Source organism: Tursiops truncatus, chromosome 19, assembly GCF_011762595.2.
Source record: "Tursiops truncatus isolate mTurTru1 chromosome 19, mTurTru1.mat.Y, whole genome shotgun sequence".
NCBI lineage: Eukaryota > Metazoa > Chordata > Mammalia > Artiodactyla > Delphinidae > Tursiops > Tursiops truncatus.
The window spans coordinates 1278923-1294477 of NC_047052.1; the positions used below are offsets into that span (position 1 = coordinate 1278923).

The 15555-nt window shown below is 69.0% G+C and overlaps 1 protein-coding gene across 2 annotated transcripts in view; it reads right to left on the reverse strand.

Annotated features, from left to right (window-relative positions):
• Positions 1-822: 822 nt before the first annotated feature.
• The window catches only part of ZNF469 (zinc finger protein 469), a 50585-nt gene continuing 35852 nt past the window's right edge, over positions 823-15555 (reverse strand). For both annotated transcript variants that reach the window (XM_033844774.2, XM_033844772.2), the window contains one exon: positions 823-13406. In XM_033844774.2, coding sequence (XP_033700665.1) covers positions 2123-13279 — 11157 coding nt within the window. In that variant the 5' untranslated portion in view covers positions 13280-13406 and the 3' untranslated portion in view covers positions 823-2122. The remainder of the gene's footprint in view (positions 13407-15555) is intronic.

The following is a 15555-nucleotide window of genomic DNA, read 5'->3' on the forward strand; positions in this document are numbered from 1 at the left end:
CAGTGCCGTGGACCCAGCCGGCCCACGGGCATCCACCACCAAGTCCCCAGATAGCCTCTCCCCGACGCAGCTCCAGCTCCACCCACGGAAAGCGCAACTCCCAGCCTGCACCACTTGGTAAGCCGCTGGCTAGTTCCCGGCCCACGGTAGGGGTGGAAATGGAGGCAGCCCACCTGGGCGGGGGACTTGGTGGGAGCGGCTGAGACCGAGAGAGAGGACAGGGCAGGGCGTCCCTGGCGGAGGGAATGGCAGGGCCGGGGCCTGGCAGGACAAGGGGGAGTGCGTAGGGCGTGGGGGGTGGGGGGGGCGTGGGCTCGGCAGTCTCGGGTCACGTGCAGGATCCCTCCCTGTGGAAGGGCTTGGCGAGGCCCCCCCACCCCCGGCCCGACATGTGTTGTTTGAGGCCTGCTCTGAGAGACCCCCGTGTCCAGGCAGCTGTCAGGGGCAGGATGGGATCAGGGCTGGTGCCCGACTCTGGACGGGCCCTGCCTGCCATCCGGGTGCTTGTCCCGGACACGGGGGTCTTCAGGACACGTGGGCCCCAGGGGTCTGAGCCTGCGGTGGGAGTGTGATCCCTCCTGCTGCCTTTGCTGCCCTCTGGGTCCCCTAACCCAGCTGTGCCAGTGCCTTCCTGAGAGGGTCCCGCCCAGCACTAAGGCACCGTCTGCACCGTGTCAACAAGTCTGGGGGCTGGTGGGACCACCCTATGGCTGGGGCAGCTCTGCAGGGCCAGGTGGCCCTGGGACAGGACGGACGAAGCGGCGGCTTGGGGAGGCAGGCAGGGTGGGGCCGGCGGGAGGACAGAGGCCACAGAGGAGGTGCCCCGTGAAAACAGTGGACATATATTTGACAGCATGGATGCGCTAAGATGTTACAACCTCAGAGCCCCCGGGTTTATTCATCAGCACTACAGAGGCACTCTGAGTGGCACGCGCACCTTCTACAAAGGCAGGACGGGCCTGATTTGGTTTCCTTCGAAATATCAAAATTAAAACTTTTCACAGACACGTTGCACCCAAGGCTAAAATGAAGAAACAGAACAAAACAAACCGCAAACCTCAGAGACACCTAAGAACAGGAGGAAACCTCTCCCTGCCTCCTGCCTCCGCGGAGACACGATTCTGTAGCAAGGACACGCGAGCCAGCCCCTGGGTCGTGCCAGCGCGGGAGCTGCCCGTGGGCTGGAGCCTCCCACCGACGGCCGGGAGCCAGCGAAGGGCTTCTCAGGCCACTGGGGCCTCGGGCCGCCCGGGTGGCACGTCGCGCCTCCTGGCCCGACCCCACCCCCCAGGGAAAACAAATCAAGGAAGCCTGTATTCACATTACAACATGAAAATAGCACCAGGATCTTCAGAGTAAAATTGCTGATACTTGCAGCAGAGAGGTCCACGTAGAAGGAAGGCTCTAGAGAGGGCAACTGCGGAGGCCGGGCTGGGGGTAGCGCGGGTGGGGAGGGAGGACCAGGGGTCAAGGTGCACTGGAGACCGGCGCTTCCGTCAGTGGCACGGACAGTGGCCGGCACGACCCTGTGGTCAGAGAAGGCCTGTTGTGCTCGGGGGTGGTGGTGGTGCGGGGGGCGCCGGGCAGCTCACGGATGGCTCTTCTGCCCCCATCTGATTTCTAGGGTCGCTTTGGAATTCCAGCAACAGCAGCAACGACACTAAGACAGAGGCTGCCGCCACACGACCGGCAGCTGCCTCAACTTACTTCCTGCTAGACGACACAGGTGGGGCGCCCTGTGCAAACCTTTAGAGTGAGGGCTTCCCTGGCGTACCGGGCCTGGCTGCGGGGCACACGGGGCTGGGGTGGGTGTGAGTGGCTTTCTCTTTAACGTCCTGGTACTGAGAAAACAGCTGCATGGTCTCAAAGAGGCTGCAGCTGGCCCGCCCATCGCCCTCACCTTCCAGCTAGAAAGGGATTGCTGTCCACCCCAGGCCCTGTTCAAGGCATCAGAGTCGCAGGTCTAACACCAAAGTCTGAGTATCTGCACGCTACGGCAGGTGGGTTAAGATGTGGCCACCCGGTAAACTCTCGGAGGGCTGGAGCTCCTCAGCATGGACCAGGTCCCCCGTTTGCCAGTCCGTCCCCAGCCCCACTCCCGGCACGCGCTGGCTCCTATAAATTACTCGGAAGCATCCTTTTTTAACGGGATCTTGAAGCTGGTTAGTCTCTGCCCAAAAAGTTGGCTGAGGAGGTGGCTCTGGGACTCGGCTGTCCGGCAGGCCCGGGAGTTGGGGGGTTCAGCACCGAGGACAGCCCCGCCCCTCCTGGGGGGCCTATGCAGGGGTCTGGCCTGGGGGAGGGCCTTGCCCAGCGCCTCCTTGCCGCGCCTGCTGCTCCCTTGGGTGGGGCCGGGCTCCCCCTTCCGCGGCTCTGAGGGCTGGGGCGGTGTCCCGTTCTGGCTACTGGCCTTGGGCTTGGCAGGGAGCACGCGGCTGGGAGTCGCCTGCTTTCGCGGGGCCCGGGGGGGTTTGTCAGGGACCGCGGGGCCTCTCCCTAGGCTCCCCACGGCTTCATTCCTGGTTGGCCCCGGCGCCCGGCCCTTCCTCTTCTTCTCACTGCTGTCCCCGTCCTCCCTGGGGCCCAGGCTCCCTCGCGGCCCCTGGTCACTGGCTTCCCTTGGTCCCTTGGGGTAGCCCTTGGCTGGGGCTCGAGGGGGGGCCTTGTCTGGGGCAGGGCCCTGGCCCGGGCCGTTGGGCTTGGCTGGGGTGGTGGCTGTCTCACTTTGGAGCTGCCCGCTGGCCGGCTGGGGCTGGCTGCCGCCTGCTGCCTTGGTGCCCTGCCGGGGGCCTCCAGCGCCCTGGGAGCCGGGGCCCGGCTTGACTTTGAGGGTGGTGGGCTTTGGCCTGTCCTCAGTGCCATGGGGGAGCTCTGTGGGCACTGGGCTGGGCACCGCCTTCTTCAGTTGTACTGGGAACTTGGGTGCTTTGCTGGCGGTGGACGAGGCTGACCTGTCCCTGGACGAGCTCTGGCAGCCCCCGGGCTTGTTGGCACTGCCTCTGAGGGAGGGGCCTCCTGCACCCCCGGCAGGCGCCACGTGACACGTGGACACCTGCTTCTCCTTCCAGAGCAGAGAGGGGGCCTCTGGGTGATGGTCAGGGGCACATTTGCCAGGGGCGCTTGGGGTCCTGTGTTTCCCTGAGAGCGGGCCAGCTGCCCTCTTTTCCTCTGCGTCTTGGCCTCTGGCCCCCGGCTGGGGCAGAGAGCCCCCCAAGGGGAGAGCCTGCTGGAGGAAGCACCCAGGGCTGCCTGGGGAAGCCTCGTCCTCGGAGCTCTCCAGGGCCTGGTCCGGCTCGTGGCCATCTGTGCCATCAGCCGAGGCCGCCGGGAAAGGAGACAGAGACGGGGGCAGGAGCTCCTGGAGGGCAGAGGGCAGATCGCCGCCACCGACCGGGTGGCCCACGGGGTCTGTGGGCCTCTCTGGGGTCCCGGGCTGCCCTGCTGTGGTGCTGGGAGCTGCCTCCGGGCAGGGCTGGGGCAGGGCTGGGAGGGACCGCTCGCTCAGGGTGGGGCCGCTGTCCCGGGACAGAGGCCCGTCCACGCCGGACCCGGGGGGGCTGCTGGACGTGGCCACCCTGCGCCGTTTGCTGGGAAGCGAGCCCTCTCGGGCCAAGGCCTTGTGCCCGGGGGCGCCGGGCCTCCGCACGCCGCGGAAGGTGAAGGGCTGCTGCCCCCTCCTCCGGTGTTTGTCCATGTGCCGGTCGAACTGTTCCTTTTTGGCGAAGGTGTAGTTGCAGGAGCTGCAGACGAAGGACCTCTTGCTGATGTGCGTGACGTTGGCGCAAAGCTCGCAGGCGTACAGCGGGGTGTGCTGCAGCTCCAGCTCCCCGCTCAGCCCGTGCTCGCCGCCCAGGTGCACGCGCAGCTCCTGGTGCTCGGGGTACACCCGCGGGCACTGGGGGCACAGGTAGACGCGCTGCGGGCTGTGCACCGCCAGGTGGCGCTGCAGCTTGAACGGCTTGGGGAACCGCTTCCCGCAGTGGTGGCAGTCGCGGGCGGGGTCCTTGCAGTCCTGGTGCACCGGGACGGCTGGGGGCGGGGACTCGCTGTGCGAACGGCCGTCGAGGGACAAGCCGCCGGGCGGGGCGGGGTGCACGCAGGCTGACGGGCTGCCGTGGGCCGAGGCGCTGTCCGGGTCTGAGCCGTTGGCGCGGGCCTTGGGTCTTCGTCTCTCCCCCGGGAATTCCTTCCCAGCTCCCACATCCGCCCCTGCCGCCTCCGCGGGGCCCCCGCCTGCCTTGCCGCCGATGGAGCGCTTGCCCCGGTGGGGTTTGGAGACCTGTCCCACGATGCCGCTCAGGAAGCGCGTGGCCACGCCGTCCCCCTCCCAACATCCGGGCAGGTTCCCCAGGGACCTCCGCGCCTGCCCCTTGCGGGCGAAGCGCACAGCGTGCTCTCGCAGGTGCTCGTTGTACATCCAGACGCCGGCGACCTCCCGCCGGCACATGCCGCAGGCCCACAGCCCGGCCTTGCTCTGCACGTGCTTCTCCTGTAGGTGCTCCCTCAGCAGCTCGCGGGAGCCGAACCTGCGCTCCACGCACATGTAACAGGTGGGGGGCGGCGAGGGGCTGTGGGCCAGCTTGTGGAGGTCCAGCTCTCCCAGGCCGTGGAAGCGCTGAAAGCACACCCGGCACTTGTAGGACGCCCTCCTGGCCTTGGTGGGCCGGCCTCCGCCTGGGGCCCTTCTTGCCCCGGCCGCCCCCTCTGTCCTGCTTAGTGGGCCCTGGGAACTGGCCGTGGCCTTGAAGTCCAAGAAGCTGGTGCCGGGGAGACCCGCGGGGTCTTCGCAGGGTCCTAGGAAGCACAGGTCCTGCACCTGCAGATCCGCGGCGCTCCCGGGGACGCCACACTCGTGGTGCTCTCGCTCTAGGTTGGGGGGCTCGGGGCTCGTGCTTCCCGGAGAAGAGGTGGCCCCGTCGGCGGGGGCCTGCAGCTCCAGGCCTCGCCAAGCTGCCGGGACCATGTGCAGCTCAGGGATGCTTTCTGACGGGTGGTCCTCGGCGCAGCAGGGGTCCGCCTCCGCGTGGGGCTCCAGGGCCCACAGGCTGGGGCCCATGGCCCAGGGGTCAATGCCAGGCACCTTGCTGCTGAGGAAGCCCTCCAGGAGGAAGGACTCCGGCAGACCCGCAGCCTCGTCACCCCACGGGTCCTCGTGGGACAGGCAGAGCGAGCCAGAGTCACTGAGGTCTGTGGGCAGGCGGAAGGAGGACAGAGTGGCACTGCCCCCTGCCCGGCTGCTGGGCGCGGGCTGGGGAGGTGGCTTCGACTTTTTACAGCGCTTCCCATAGACACGGGGGTTCTTCTTCCGAACCAAGCGGTCCCCCAGGGGGAAGAGCTGGGAAAAGGAGGCCTCATCATCAAACAAGCTCAGGGGGTCTCCGAGATTCGGGCTGGGGGCTTCAGGGGCGGTGCTCTCCTGCCCCCGGACCCCCTCTCCTGGACTGTGCAGGGGGTCCCGCAGGCAACTGCTGACGGTGCCGCCTGCTTCAGCACCACGAGTCTCGGGAGGGCCCTGGGGGTCCCAGGGGGCCTCGTGCCCCTCCCGGACACCTTGCCCTGCTCTGCTCTCGGCCACTCTGCTGTCCCCTGCAGGTTTATCCCCAGCTGCCCTCGACGGCTCTCTGCAGATGCCAGACATCCTGGTCTCTCGGGGCCCCCCGCACCCCCTTGCCGAGGCTGCTTTCCGCCCCGCTGGCCCTTCTGGCCCAGGAGGTGCCCCCTCCACCATCCCTGGACAGGCCACCCGATCCCCGGGAGGCTTCCGTGCAGGCGTCTGCTCCAGGTCCGTGGCGACGAGGGGCGGCTGCGGGGCCTCGGTCTCCTGCTCTGCCTCTGGTGAGAGGCGGCGGCTCGGGAGAGCTGGGCGGCTGGCAATGGCAGCCGATGGGTTCCAGCCTCTTCTCCCTGAAATCACATCTGCGGGGCCCTGGAGACCGCTCTCCTCCCGGAACCTTCTCGCTCTTGGCTTTCTCGCCCTCTTGCTGGCTTTCCCCTCTGACTCGCTGGGGAAGTCTGCGGGCGGCCTGCCCCGCCTCTGGCCCCCGCCTCTCTTTGTCTGTTTGGAACGGGACTCATCCCTCTCCAGCTGGTCCTGTCTCCTGGGCTCTGCAGGCCTCACGTCCACCCCTTGCTTGACCGTGTCTGGGGGATGTGGTTCCCAGCGAGGGGGACAGCCCGGTGCTCCCGGAAGGCTGAGCCCCCGCCTAAGTCCCCTGGACATCCCGGGACCCAGGGCACCCTCAGGGGCCACAGAGCCGCGAGCAGGGCTTAGCCTCCCGGCCTGGTGGGGGTCTCCCGCCAGGCGCCTCGGTCGCTCCTTCCCCGGCGCCCCGCGGCTCTTCCTTCCCGGTGGGTGGCACGTCCGGGGAGCAGGTGGGGCCGCTGGGCTCGGCTGGGAGGCAGTAGCCCTGTGCAGCCCATGCTTCCTGGCTCTGTGGCGGCTCAGGCCCGGCCCAGAGCGGAAGGAGGCCGAGCAGACCTCACAGGTCACGGGCTGCCCGCTGGGGGCTCCGCCCCTCCAGTGGCCGTTCTCAGTGAACACTGGCTTCTTTTTAAAGCCACGAGGCTTCTGTCTGGGGTCCTGGGGACTGAGGGGATCCCCCTGGGGTCTCTGGTGGAGGGTGTCCCCGAGGCTTTGGGGGGAGCGTGGCCTGGAGTCGCTGGCTGTGCCGCTCGGAGTTGTGGTTCTGCCTGGGTGGGGCTCTGTGGAAGGGCAGGTGACCCTCAGAGCCCTGGTGCCGGCTTCGGAGGCGTCTGTAACGGCAGGGCGCCCAGCCCCGGGCATCTCTAGGCCCTCCTGTTCCTGGAGGCTGGCCTCTGCCTCACCTTCCTGGCAGGCGTGGGGATCTGGCCCCACGGCCCCCTGTGTGGAAGGGTCAGTGGGCACAGCGGTGACACCGTGGCTTTCCCTGTTGCCTGGGGGTTCTGAGGAGGGGCCCTTGGGCACCCCATCGGGGTGGGTGCTGGACAGGGCTCCCCTGGGGTCTGGCCACTCGGCCCTGGGGCCTCTGACTGCCCCCAGGCCACCAGTGGTAGGGATGCCGGACAGGGCAGCGGCCGTGATGGTCACTCTCGGGGAGGTGGCCCTCGCTGGGGGGGGAGGGGTGGCACAGGCAGGAGCTTCCCTGGGTCTCTCCTTTCTGGAACCCTCTAGGGTCCTTGCCACACGACCTCCAGGGCAGTCCCCTCCACGGGCGGGAGTGAAGGCACCGACGAAGCTGGGCTCCTCAGGAGGGTCTTCCCGGGGGCCACAGTCCCCCCGGAGAGGGTGGCGAGCTGGGCCTTCCGTGGGGCCGCAGGGATCAGGGGTGGCTGCAGAGGTGGGCGAGGGGGTGTGGCTGGCCGGGTCCCTGGTGGGGGGCACTGGGCTCCCGCCAGTGAACAGCAGATGCTTCTGAAGGCCTGGGCCAGCTACTGCCTCTGGAGTCTGGTCCTCGGGCCCATCTCCTGTGTTGGCTGCTGCCAAGGCTGGGACTGAAGACTCCGCCTCAGAGTAGGCGGGGCCTGGGGTGGCCCGTGCCCCATCCCGAAGGCCCACGGCCGCCCCGCTTCGCTGGAGCTGCCCGGCTGGCTGGGCCGGCCGCCCCGGCCTCCCCCGGTCATCTGGCTGCGGTTGGCTGGCTCCAGCTTGGCCCTCGGGCTTCTCGGCCTGGCCGTGTGAGCCTGGATGTCCACCTCCCTCTGGCCCCAGCTGGCGTCCGGCCACAGCAGGGACGCCCCCCGGGAAGCCTTGGGCGGGGCTGCAGGCCATCTTCCCACCTTCCACACTCTCCTCTCCCGGATCTGAGGGGTCGCTGTGCTGAGGGCTCCGGGTGTCATCAGGCGGGGGCCCCTGTGAGCCCCGGGTGTCATCTTCTCTCTCGGCCGCTCTGGCCACCAGGAGCTGGAGTTGATGAAGGGGGCTCGAGGCTGGATCCTGGGGCCTCCTGCCAGGGCTGGGGTCGGGCACAGAGGCACGACTTGGGGAGGCCCCCGCTGGTACAAACCCCTCATTACCCTCAGGGCCAGGGCCCCCTGCTACAGGGGACAGGAGCCTTGCTCCTCCTGGCCCACCTGTGCTGCTCACAGAGTGTCCCTTGGGGGCACTGTTGTGACTGGCCCCAGAATGTGGGGTGGCACCCAGGGGCAGAAGCTCGGCCCCCCGAAATGCCAAACCAGGTGCAAGAGGAGCAACAGGGCCGCCGAACGCTTCCAGCTCTGAGGGGTCTCGGCAGGGCCCAGGTGCCCTGTGGGAGCCCGGGGAACGCCCCCCTCTCCGTGGGCAGAGAAAGAGCAGGGGGAGGTCTTGGCTGTGCTGTGTTCTGGAGGCCCTGTTACCCCTGGGAAGTGAAGGCTCAGGGCTTGGGCTGCACTTCGCTAAACTCCCCATGTCCCATGGGGGCTCTGGTAAACAGACTTCCGGGTGGGCCCCGGGGAGCCCCGTCTTGGAGACCCCGGCTTTCTGCACTGGCCGGAAACTGAGGCTGGCCCCAGTGGGCCTGAAAGGACCCCCAGGAACCACGTCCTTGTGGGCGCTGGGGGCCAGGGCTGCTTCTCCAGGGTGGAACGAGGGCCACTCCTCCTGGGGGCCCCCTGGAGTGCCCCCCGTGGTGGCCACAGCTGTTTCTGCCCCCTCCGGGAGTGGACTCAGTTCCCCAGGACTGGTGACGCTGGCTCCGCACGGCTCTCCCGGGCCGTCCTGTGCGCCTTTGCTTTGCAGCTGACTCTCCAGTTCGGTGACCAGCCTTTTGATCTCGAGCTCCTCCTCTGACAGGTCACCGCTACAAGTGGTGCTACATTTGATAACCTTGCCGGGCAAAGTGGGGAGGCTGGTGGCCACAGTCCCTTCACTGGGACACCTCTGACTGAATGCCTTTTCCCCTGAGAGGCTGGGAGAAGGGCGCAGATGGCCAGGCGGCACAGGGGACACTTCCTCCAGCAGGGACCAGCCCATCTTGGGCAGAAACGAGGGGTACGGCGGGTCTAGCTGAGGTTTCCTCGGGGGAGGGGCAGCACACGCACGTGGCACCTGGGTGTCCCCGTTCCTAGAGAGGCTGCCGTAGGCTGGCGGCTCGAAGCCGTGCCCGGGCAGCCCCGAGAAAAGGGCCGCGCGCTCCAAGGCCGGCGGCGGTTCAGCTTTGCCTGGGCCCGTGACGACTGTGTAGGGTGGGCTCCTGGGCGGCCTGGGGTCTTGGGAACTGGCGTCCTCGCCACCCTGGCAGAGGCCTGCCCTGATGGCCGGTGGGCTGTCTGGGGCTGAGGACTGAGAGCCCAGGTCTTTGTGGAAACAGCCAGCCAGGTCTTTGGGTCTGAGGAACAATCCGCTGGGAGGGCTGCTGTAGGGCTGAGGCCCCTTTTTGGCGGCTGGAAGCCCCACGGAACCTCCAAGACCAGGGGTCTTCAAAACGAGGGTCCTGGGCTCGGGGTGGGCCGTGTCGGCTGCGTTAGCGACGGGCACCAGTGACTCTCCTGGCGGGGAGGCAGGGGGCTCCGAGCACCGGGGGGCACCCAGCGCGGGCGAGCTCGCGCGGGGCGGCACTGCGTCCTCCTTGCGGAGCTGTGGTCGCTCTGGGGTTGGGGGGCAGGGGTCTCCTCCCCCACGGGTGGCTGGAGAGGAGCTCAGAGCCTCTCTGTGAAGTTCTGTGGCCTCAGGGGGAAGGTCTTCAGCGATTTCAGGGCTCGCGGTGTCTCGGGGCAAGTCCAGAGAGGGGTGGCTCTCCTCTGGGGTCTCGGTGGCCGTGAGACCCTGCAGGAGGCGCTGGGGGCCTCTCTCCTCAGGGCCCACTCCAGCCTCTGAGCCGTGCGACGGGCCCTGGACCTCGGGACTCTTGACGGGACCCGGCCACGGCCTGCCCGGCTCCTCTGGGCCCGGGGAGCCCCCAGGCCTCACGGCCTCCTGCCTCACGGCCTTCCTGGGCTTCTGCTGCTGCCCGTCCTCTCTGGGACCCGGGGCCACGTCCACTTCCTTCCTCTTCTCGCCCCGGCGCCACTGCCGGCCGCTGGGGCGGGGCCGGCCTCTGGGGCGTGAGCCTCGCAGCCGCGGGCCAACCTCCTCCTCAGACTCAGAGGCGCCATCGCAGTCGGGGGGCCCGCCGTCCACGGTGCCCGGGGCTGGGCCGTGCTTGCCCGCCCGGTTCTTCTGCTGCACGATCTTGTGGATGAGCTCCTTGCTCCAGGTGCCGCCCCGCGGCCGCCTCCGCCTGCAATCCTGGCCGGGGGACAGTCGGAGGCGCCTGGAGCTCCGGGTCTCCACCAGGAGGGCCCGTCCCCCCGGGTCCGCGTGGCTCTTGGGGGCCTGGGTTCTGAGGTCCCGCGGGCGGGACAGGGCCGGCTCAGCCCGGCCCTTCCTCCTCGGCCTCAGGCGGCTGGCCCTGGAGCCCCTGCCCGGCCTCTTGGCGGTGCTGACCGTGTCCAGCTCTTTCCGGAACCACTTAAACCGCTTTCCTCTTCTCTGCTGGCCGGCCAGGCCGGCCCCGTCTGCCTCTGAGGGCACTGGGCCCAGGGAGCGGGTTTTGGGCCTGGGGCCGGCCGGGGAGCCCGTGTCGCCAGGCCGGGTCGGCTGGGGCTCCAGCGGGTCAGCCACCACCGGGAGCGGGAGCTGGGCTTTGTTCTCTGGCGTTGCCCCCAGCCTGGTCTTGGGGGGCTGCCCGGTGGCGGGGCCCCGGGGGCCGGAAGGTTCCTCGTCAGTGAAGACGTCGATGAAGCTGCTGTCGATCTCAGGGTTGTCTGACTGGTACTCCAGGCCGTTGAGCGCCTCCGTGATGAGGCTGTCCAGCTTGGCGGCGTCGTCCAGGTCCAGGTCCCCCGCAGGCAGTGGGAAGGGGGCGGCGGCCGGGCTGGGCAGGAAGCTCATCCTCAGGGGGTCATCTCTGCCATCGGGCCGGACGTCCCCACCCAGCAGGAAGGGCGCTGTCCTGGTGTGGCTGAGTGGGCTCGGGGTCCCGCTGGCCGGTGCTCTGGGGGCAGCCAGTGCAGAGGGGGTGACGGGGGGTGTGGGGAACCCGGGGGGCTGCTGGTGGCCATCCTTGGCCCTGGCCGGCAGCAGGCTGCAGAACTGCCGGTGCCCCAGGAAGGCGGCTAGGCTGCTGTAGTTCCGGTCACACTGCCGACAGGTGAGCAGCACGTCCAGCTGGTCCAGGCTGGCGCTGCTGAGGGGGAAGTGGTGGGCAGAGTAGGGGGGCGGCTCCTGGGGGAAGCCCTCCAGGCCCACGCTGCCCACCTCGAGCCCCGAGCTAGGGAACGGGGGCTCCTCCAGCCCCTCTGTGGGGAAAGGGAAGGCCTTGACTGGCTCCGGCTGGTAGTGGATGGGGAGGGCGTGCGAGGGCTCGGGGGACGGGAAGGGGCTGCCGGTGTCCTGGGGGTGCGTGGGTGGGTGGAAGAAGGCGGACGGCCCGAGCGGCGCGGGGAGCTGGCCCTCATCCGAGCTGGGGTTGGCTGGGCTGCTGGACAGAGGGGACAGCGACGAACAGGTGCTGCTGGCCGTGTGGGTGGCCGGCGAGGGCAGGGGGGACTCGCTGGGGGAGGCTCCCACCACCCTGGGCAGGGGCGGGCCGGGGGGGCCCCGGGGGGAGGCCTGGGGCTGGGCCGCCCCGAAGAAGGGCAGCTGGGCTCCAGGGTCCTTCAGCCCGTTGTAGGCGAACAGCCCAGGGGAGCCACTGCTGTGCTGGCCCGGGCTGTTTCTCAGGACCGCCAGTTTCTCGCCCGGCCCGGGCGTCTTCCCTGCGGCAGCAGCCAGGGCTCCCTGGCTGCCCCCCTGCCACTCGGGGACTTCCGGGGGGAAAGGCAGCTGGTTCAGCATCTCCATCTGGTGGGGGCCGGGGCCGGCGGCCGGGAGCACCTGGGGCCAGGGCAGCGGGGGGCTCTGGGGGAGGCTGAGCTGCTGGCCTGGGCCAGGCTGGGCTTCGAAGAACGCGCTCCTGGTAGTGGCCAGGGGAGGCGTGGGGTAAGGGGCTGGGGCGGGGTCCCAGAGCGGGGGCAGTCTGGCGGCGGGGGGCCCGGAGGCAGTCAGCTCCGTGTCCCGAGGCCCTGGGCTGGCGCCCACCCCGCCGGCTCCGGGGCTTCCATACGCCTGCCCGGGAAACTGCCTCTGGGCCAGCGAGTTTGGGGGCCCCCTGGGGCTCCCCAGCCCATCGTGGGCCGAAGGCGGTCTCTCAGGGAGCACTTTGGTCATGCTCTCGTGCAAACTGTCCCGGAAGGTGGCCGTGCTCTCTGAGAAGGGGCTGGGGGCCGGGCGAGCAGCGCCAGGGGGAGGGAGCGCACCACCAAGGTCGCTGGGGGCGTTGAGGCCGCCTGGCCGGCCGGAGTAGCAGGGCGGGGCTGGGGGGCCCGAGCGGGCGGGCAGGGGGTAGGCTGGGCCCGTGCCCACCGGCTCCTCGGGCCACGTTCCCCGAGGCTGGTGGAAGGCGAACACCAGCGTCCTCTCGGCGAACTCGGGCCCGGCCGCGTCCTCGGGGAAGGCTTTCGGGCCGGCTCCGTGCAGCTCTGGGAAGGGGTACTGGAAGGCAACCACCCCGGGGCTGCCGCCTTCGGGAAAGGGCTCCGGCTCAGCGGGCGGCACCCCGAAACTAGCACCTGGGAAGCTGTTCTCAGCCGTGGGAGGCCAGGCGTCGGCCCTGCTGGCCTGGAATTCCACGTAGGAGGCCGGCCGGCAGGGGCTGGCGCCGCTGCTCTGGGGGGCCCTGAGGGGCGGGGGCCCAGGGGTGGCGCTCGGTGAGGTATAGTTGGTGGAGGTAAAGCTGGAGGGGGTCTCCTGGAAGCACTTTTGGAAGCTGAGCTCTTCCGGGCCAGGCGAGGCCTCAGCCCTGGCGGGGCCGGGCCTGAGACGGGCTCTGGTTCCTTGGCCCCGGGGGGCCTCGGCCTCTGGGGGCCGGGGGGCCTCTTGCTGCGGGCCCTCAGGGGTCTTCTCGTCCAGGGCGGGTTTGGGCCTGGAGCTGGCGACGCTCAGACCGTAGAGCTGCTGGGGGCCGCTGTCCAGCCTGCTCGCCCGCCGTGTGCGAGCCTGCACCAGGTTCCTCCCTGCTGGGGCCTGGGGGCTGCTTCCCTTCCCAGGGGCGCTGCTCAGGGACTGGGCTCTGGGGAGTGGGGCCTTGGGCCCCGCCTTCCCAGCCTGCCGCACCTGGGCCTCAGGGCTGTCCATGGCTTGGGCCCCGCTGCCCGTGGTCTTGGCGGTCCTGTTGGCTGGGGCACTGACCTCACTGGGAGGTTGCAGGGGGCCCCCCCCCGTGCCACTGGCCGCTGGGCAGGGCTGCAGGTCTCCGGTCATGGTTGGGGGTGGCGCTCCGAGGGGCTGCTCCCCAGGCATGGCCCCTCCGTCCTGGGTGCTAGGAGGATGCTGTGGTCTGAGGCGGGCCGCGGAAAGCGGGCTGGGCGGACATCCTCGCCCTTCGAGGGGCCCTGGAGGGGCCTGCTCTCATGGTCCTGAGTGGAGCCTGCAAGGAAAGGACAGAGTGGGTCGGGGACCGGGGGGCTGCGTGGCAGGCTGGGAGCAGAAGCGGCGGGCACGTAACCTGTACTTTTAGGGGAGGGGTCTTGGCTCCGTCGGCACCGTGAGAGATGAGAGGGGAAAAGAGTTGCTGCCAGACTGAGAAAGGGCTTAGTGGGGGGGCGGATTGGGGTTGGAGAGGAAAAGGAAGGAAAAAGAGAGAAAATACTGTTGGGGCCTGAGATCTGAGAAGACCCCTGGCCACCCCCAAGCAAGCCATGCGAGGCACCAGCCGGGCCCTGAGCAGCAAAGCCCCAAGTGGCACGTGGCTCCCAGACCTGCAGTGGCCCCGTGGTGGGTGACGGGCACCCGACGGCCAGGGCGGAGAGCCCAGGAAGGACGGAGGGGGCGTCTGGCGGAGGCTCCCACCTGGTCCTTCACCTGCCCCATCCCCTGACCCTGGGATCACACAGGACGGCCTCCAGGCCCTCGCCCTGCGGACCCCCGGTCTCCGGAAGGTTCCGGCTCCTTTCTTGGGCCCCTGAGCTGAGCTCCTGTTTGGGGGCACACGTACCTGGCCTGTGCCCGTGACCCTAGCCCAGAGCACAGCCCCACGGGCCTCTGGAGAAAGGCCCCACCCAGGACACTGAGCTTTAGGAGCACTGGGTGAGGGGAGCCTCCGGGGGCATGGCCCTCACCCCTTCCTTCTGTCTCCATGACCCCACTCCCATCCCCCTGGCGGCTCTGGGGGTCTCGTCCACAGAGCAACCCCGCGGCCGGCTGTCAGCAACGCTGATTTTCTTGGCTCTCCCCAGACAGTCGTGGGAGCTCAGCCCCACGTGAAGGCCACCAGCTCTGAGGTCGGGGCAGAGGCTTCCTGACCCAGGTTGGGCGTGGTTCCAGTGCCGGCCAGCAGTGGGCGCCACGTCGCCCCACCGCCGCCCCCATCCTCTGCCAGGCCAGCCCCGCCATTGGACCCTCCCCATCCCATCAGCCTGGGGGCGCCCTCCCTCCTAGGTAGGGACCTCCCCGCTCCTCTGGGCTCCACTGCCTGGGGCAAGTCCTCAGCTTGTGGACTGAGAGCCCTTGGGGCAGGGCTCGTGGGTGAAGTTTGCTGAATGAATAAATGATGGCAGTAGCAGTAGCTTGAGCTCCTTCTGGGCCCTCACTGGGGGCCAGGACACTGAGTGCTTCCCAACCACTCCTCTGGTCCTCACAGTGGCTCGAGAGGTCAGAAGAGCTACTGTCATCGCTGATTTACGGGTGGGATTATGGAGCACAGGGAGGTGCGTAACGCCCAAGACCTCAGGGCTAGTGAAGGACAGCAGGGGTTCCTGCGGGGCCTCCTCCCAGCCCCACATGTGGTCCGGACACCTGTTCAGAGCCGGGCTGTGCCTGGTGTAGGGGCAGCACCAGTCAGGGCCCCCAGGACGGCCCCCGCACGAGAGAGCCGTGGGGGCCAAGGGGAGGGCGGGCCCCCCGTGACGCCGCTGGGGCAAGTCCCTCAGTCGCCGTGTGCCTGGAAAATGGGTATCCCAGTGGAGCCCCCGATGGGGCTGTTGCAGAGACGACTCTCTGCCAACTCTGGGTCAGGCCCTTGTGGGATGTGTGCTGTTTGGGGGGGGTTGCCGACTCGCTCTGCTGCCGCCTGAGCCCTGAGGGCGAGTCTGCATCTGCTCCTCTGCCCGCGCCCCTGGCCTGGAGTCTGGCGCACAGTAGGCGCGCAGGGCTGGGGAAGTGGGTTTGCACGCCCTCGGGGTAGCGATGGTAACAGCCTCCCTCGCAGGGCCGTCCTGAGGCTCAGCATTGCACAGAGCCTGGCTGGCCGCTGGCACGCAGGGGCTCCCCCGGATGCCAGCGCCTCCCGGGCCTCCGTGTCCCCATCTGTGCACGGGCTGCCGAGCTGCTTCTCCCCCGCACTGCTTGAAGCCACATGGGAGTTGGGGTCTGTCGGGGTCACCTGGGCCGTCCCGCCTGAGTTTTTAAGGAGGAGCGGAAGCCCTGAGCCCAGGCGCCCCTCCCCTGCTCTCGGGCACCTGCGGCCTCGGGCCCGCACACTCGTCACTCTGAACGCCAGAAGCCCGGGTTCTGCCCAGAGGGCTCCCCGTTAGGCTCAAGGTGGGGAGACTGCATCATGACCCACGAGTGCGCTGTGC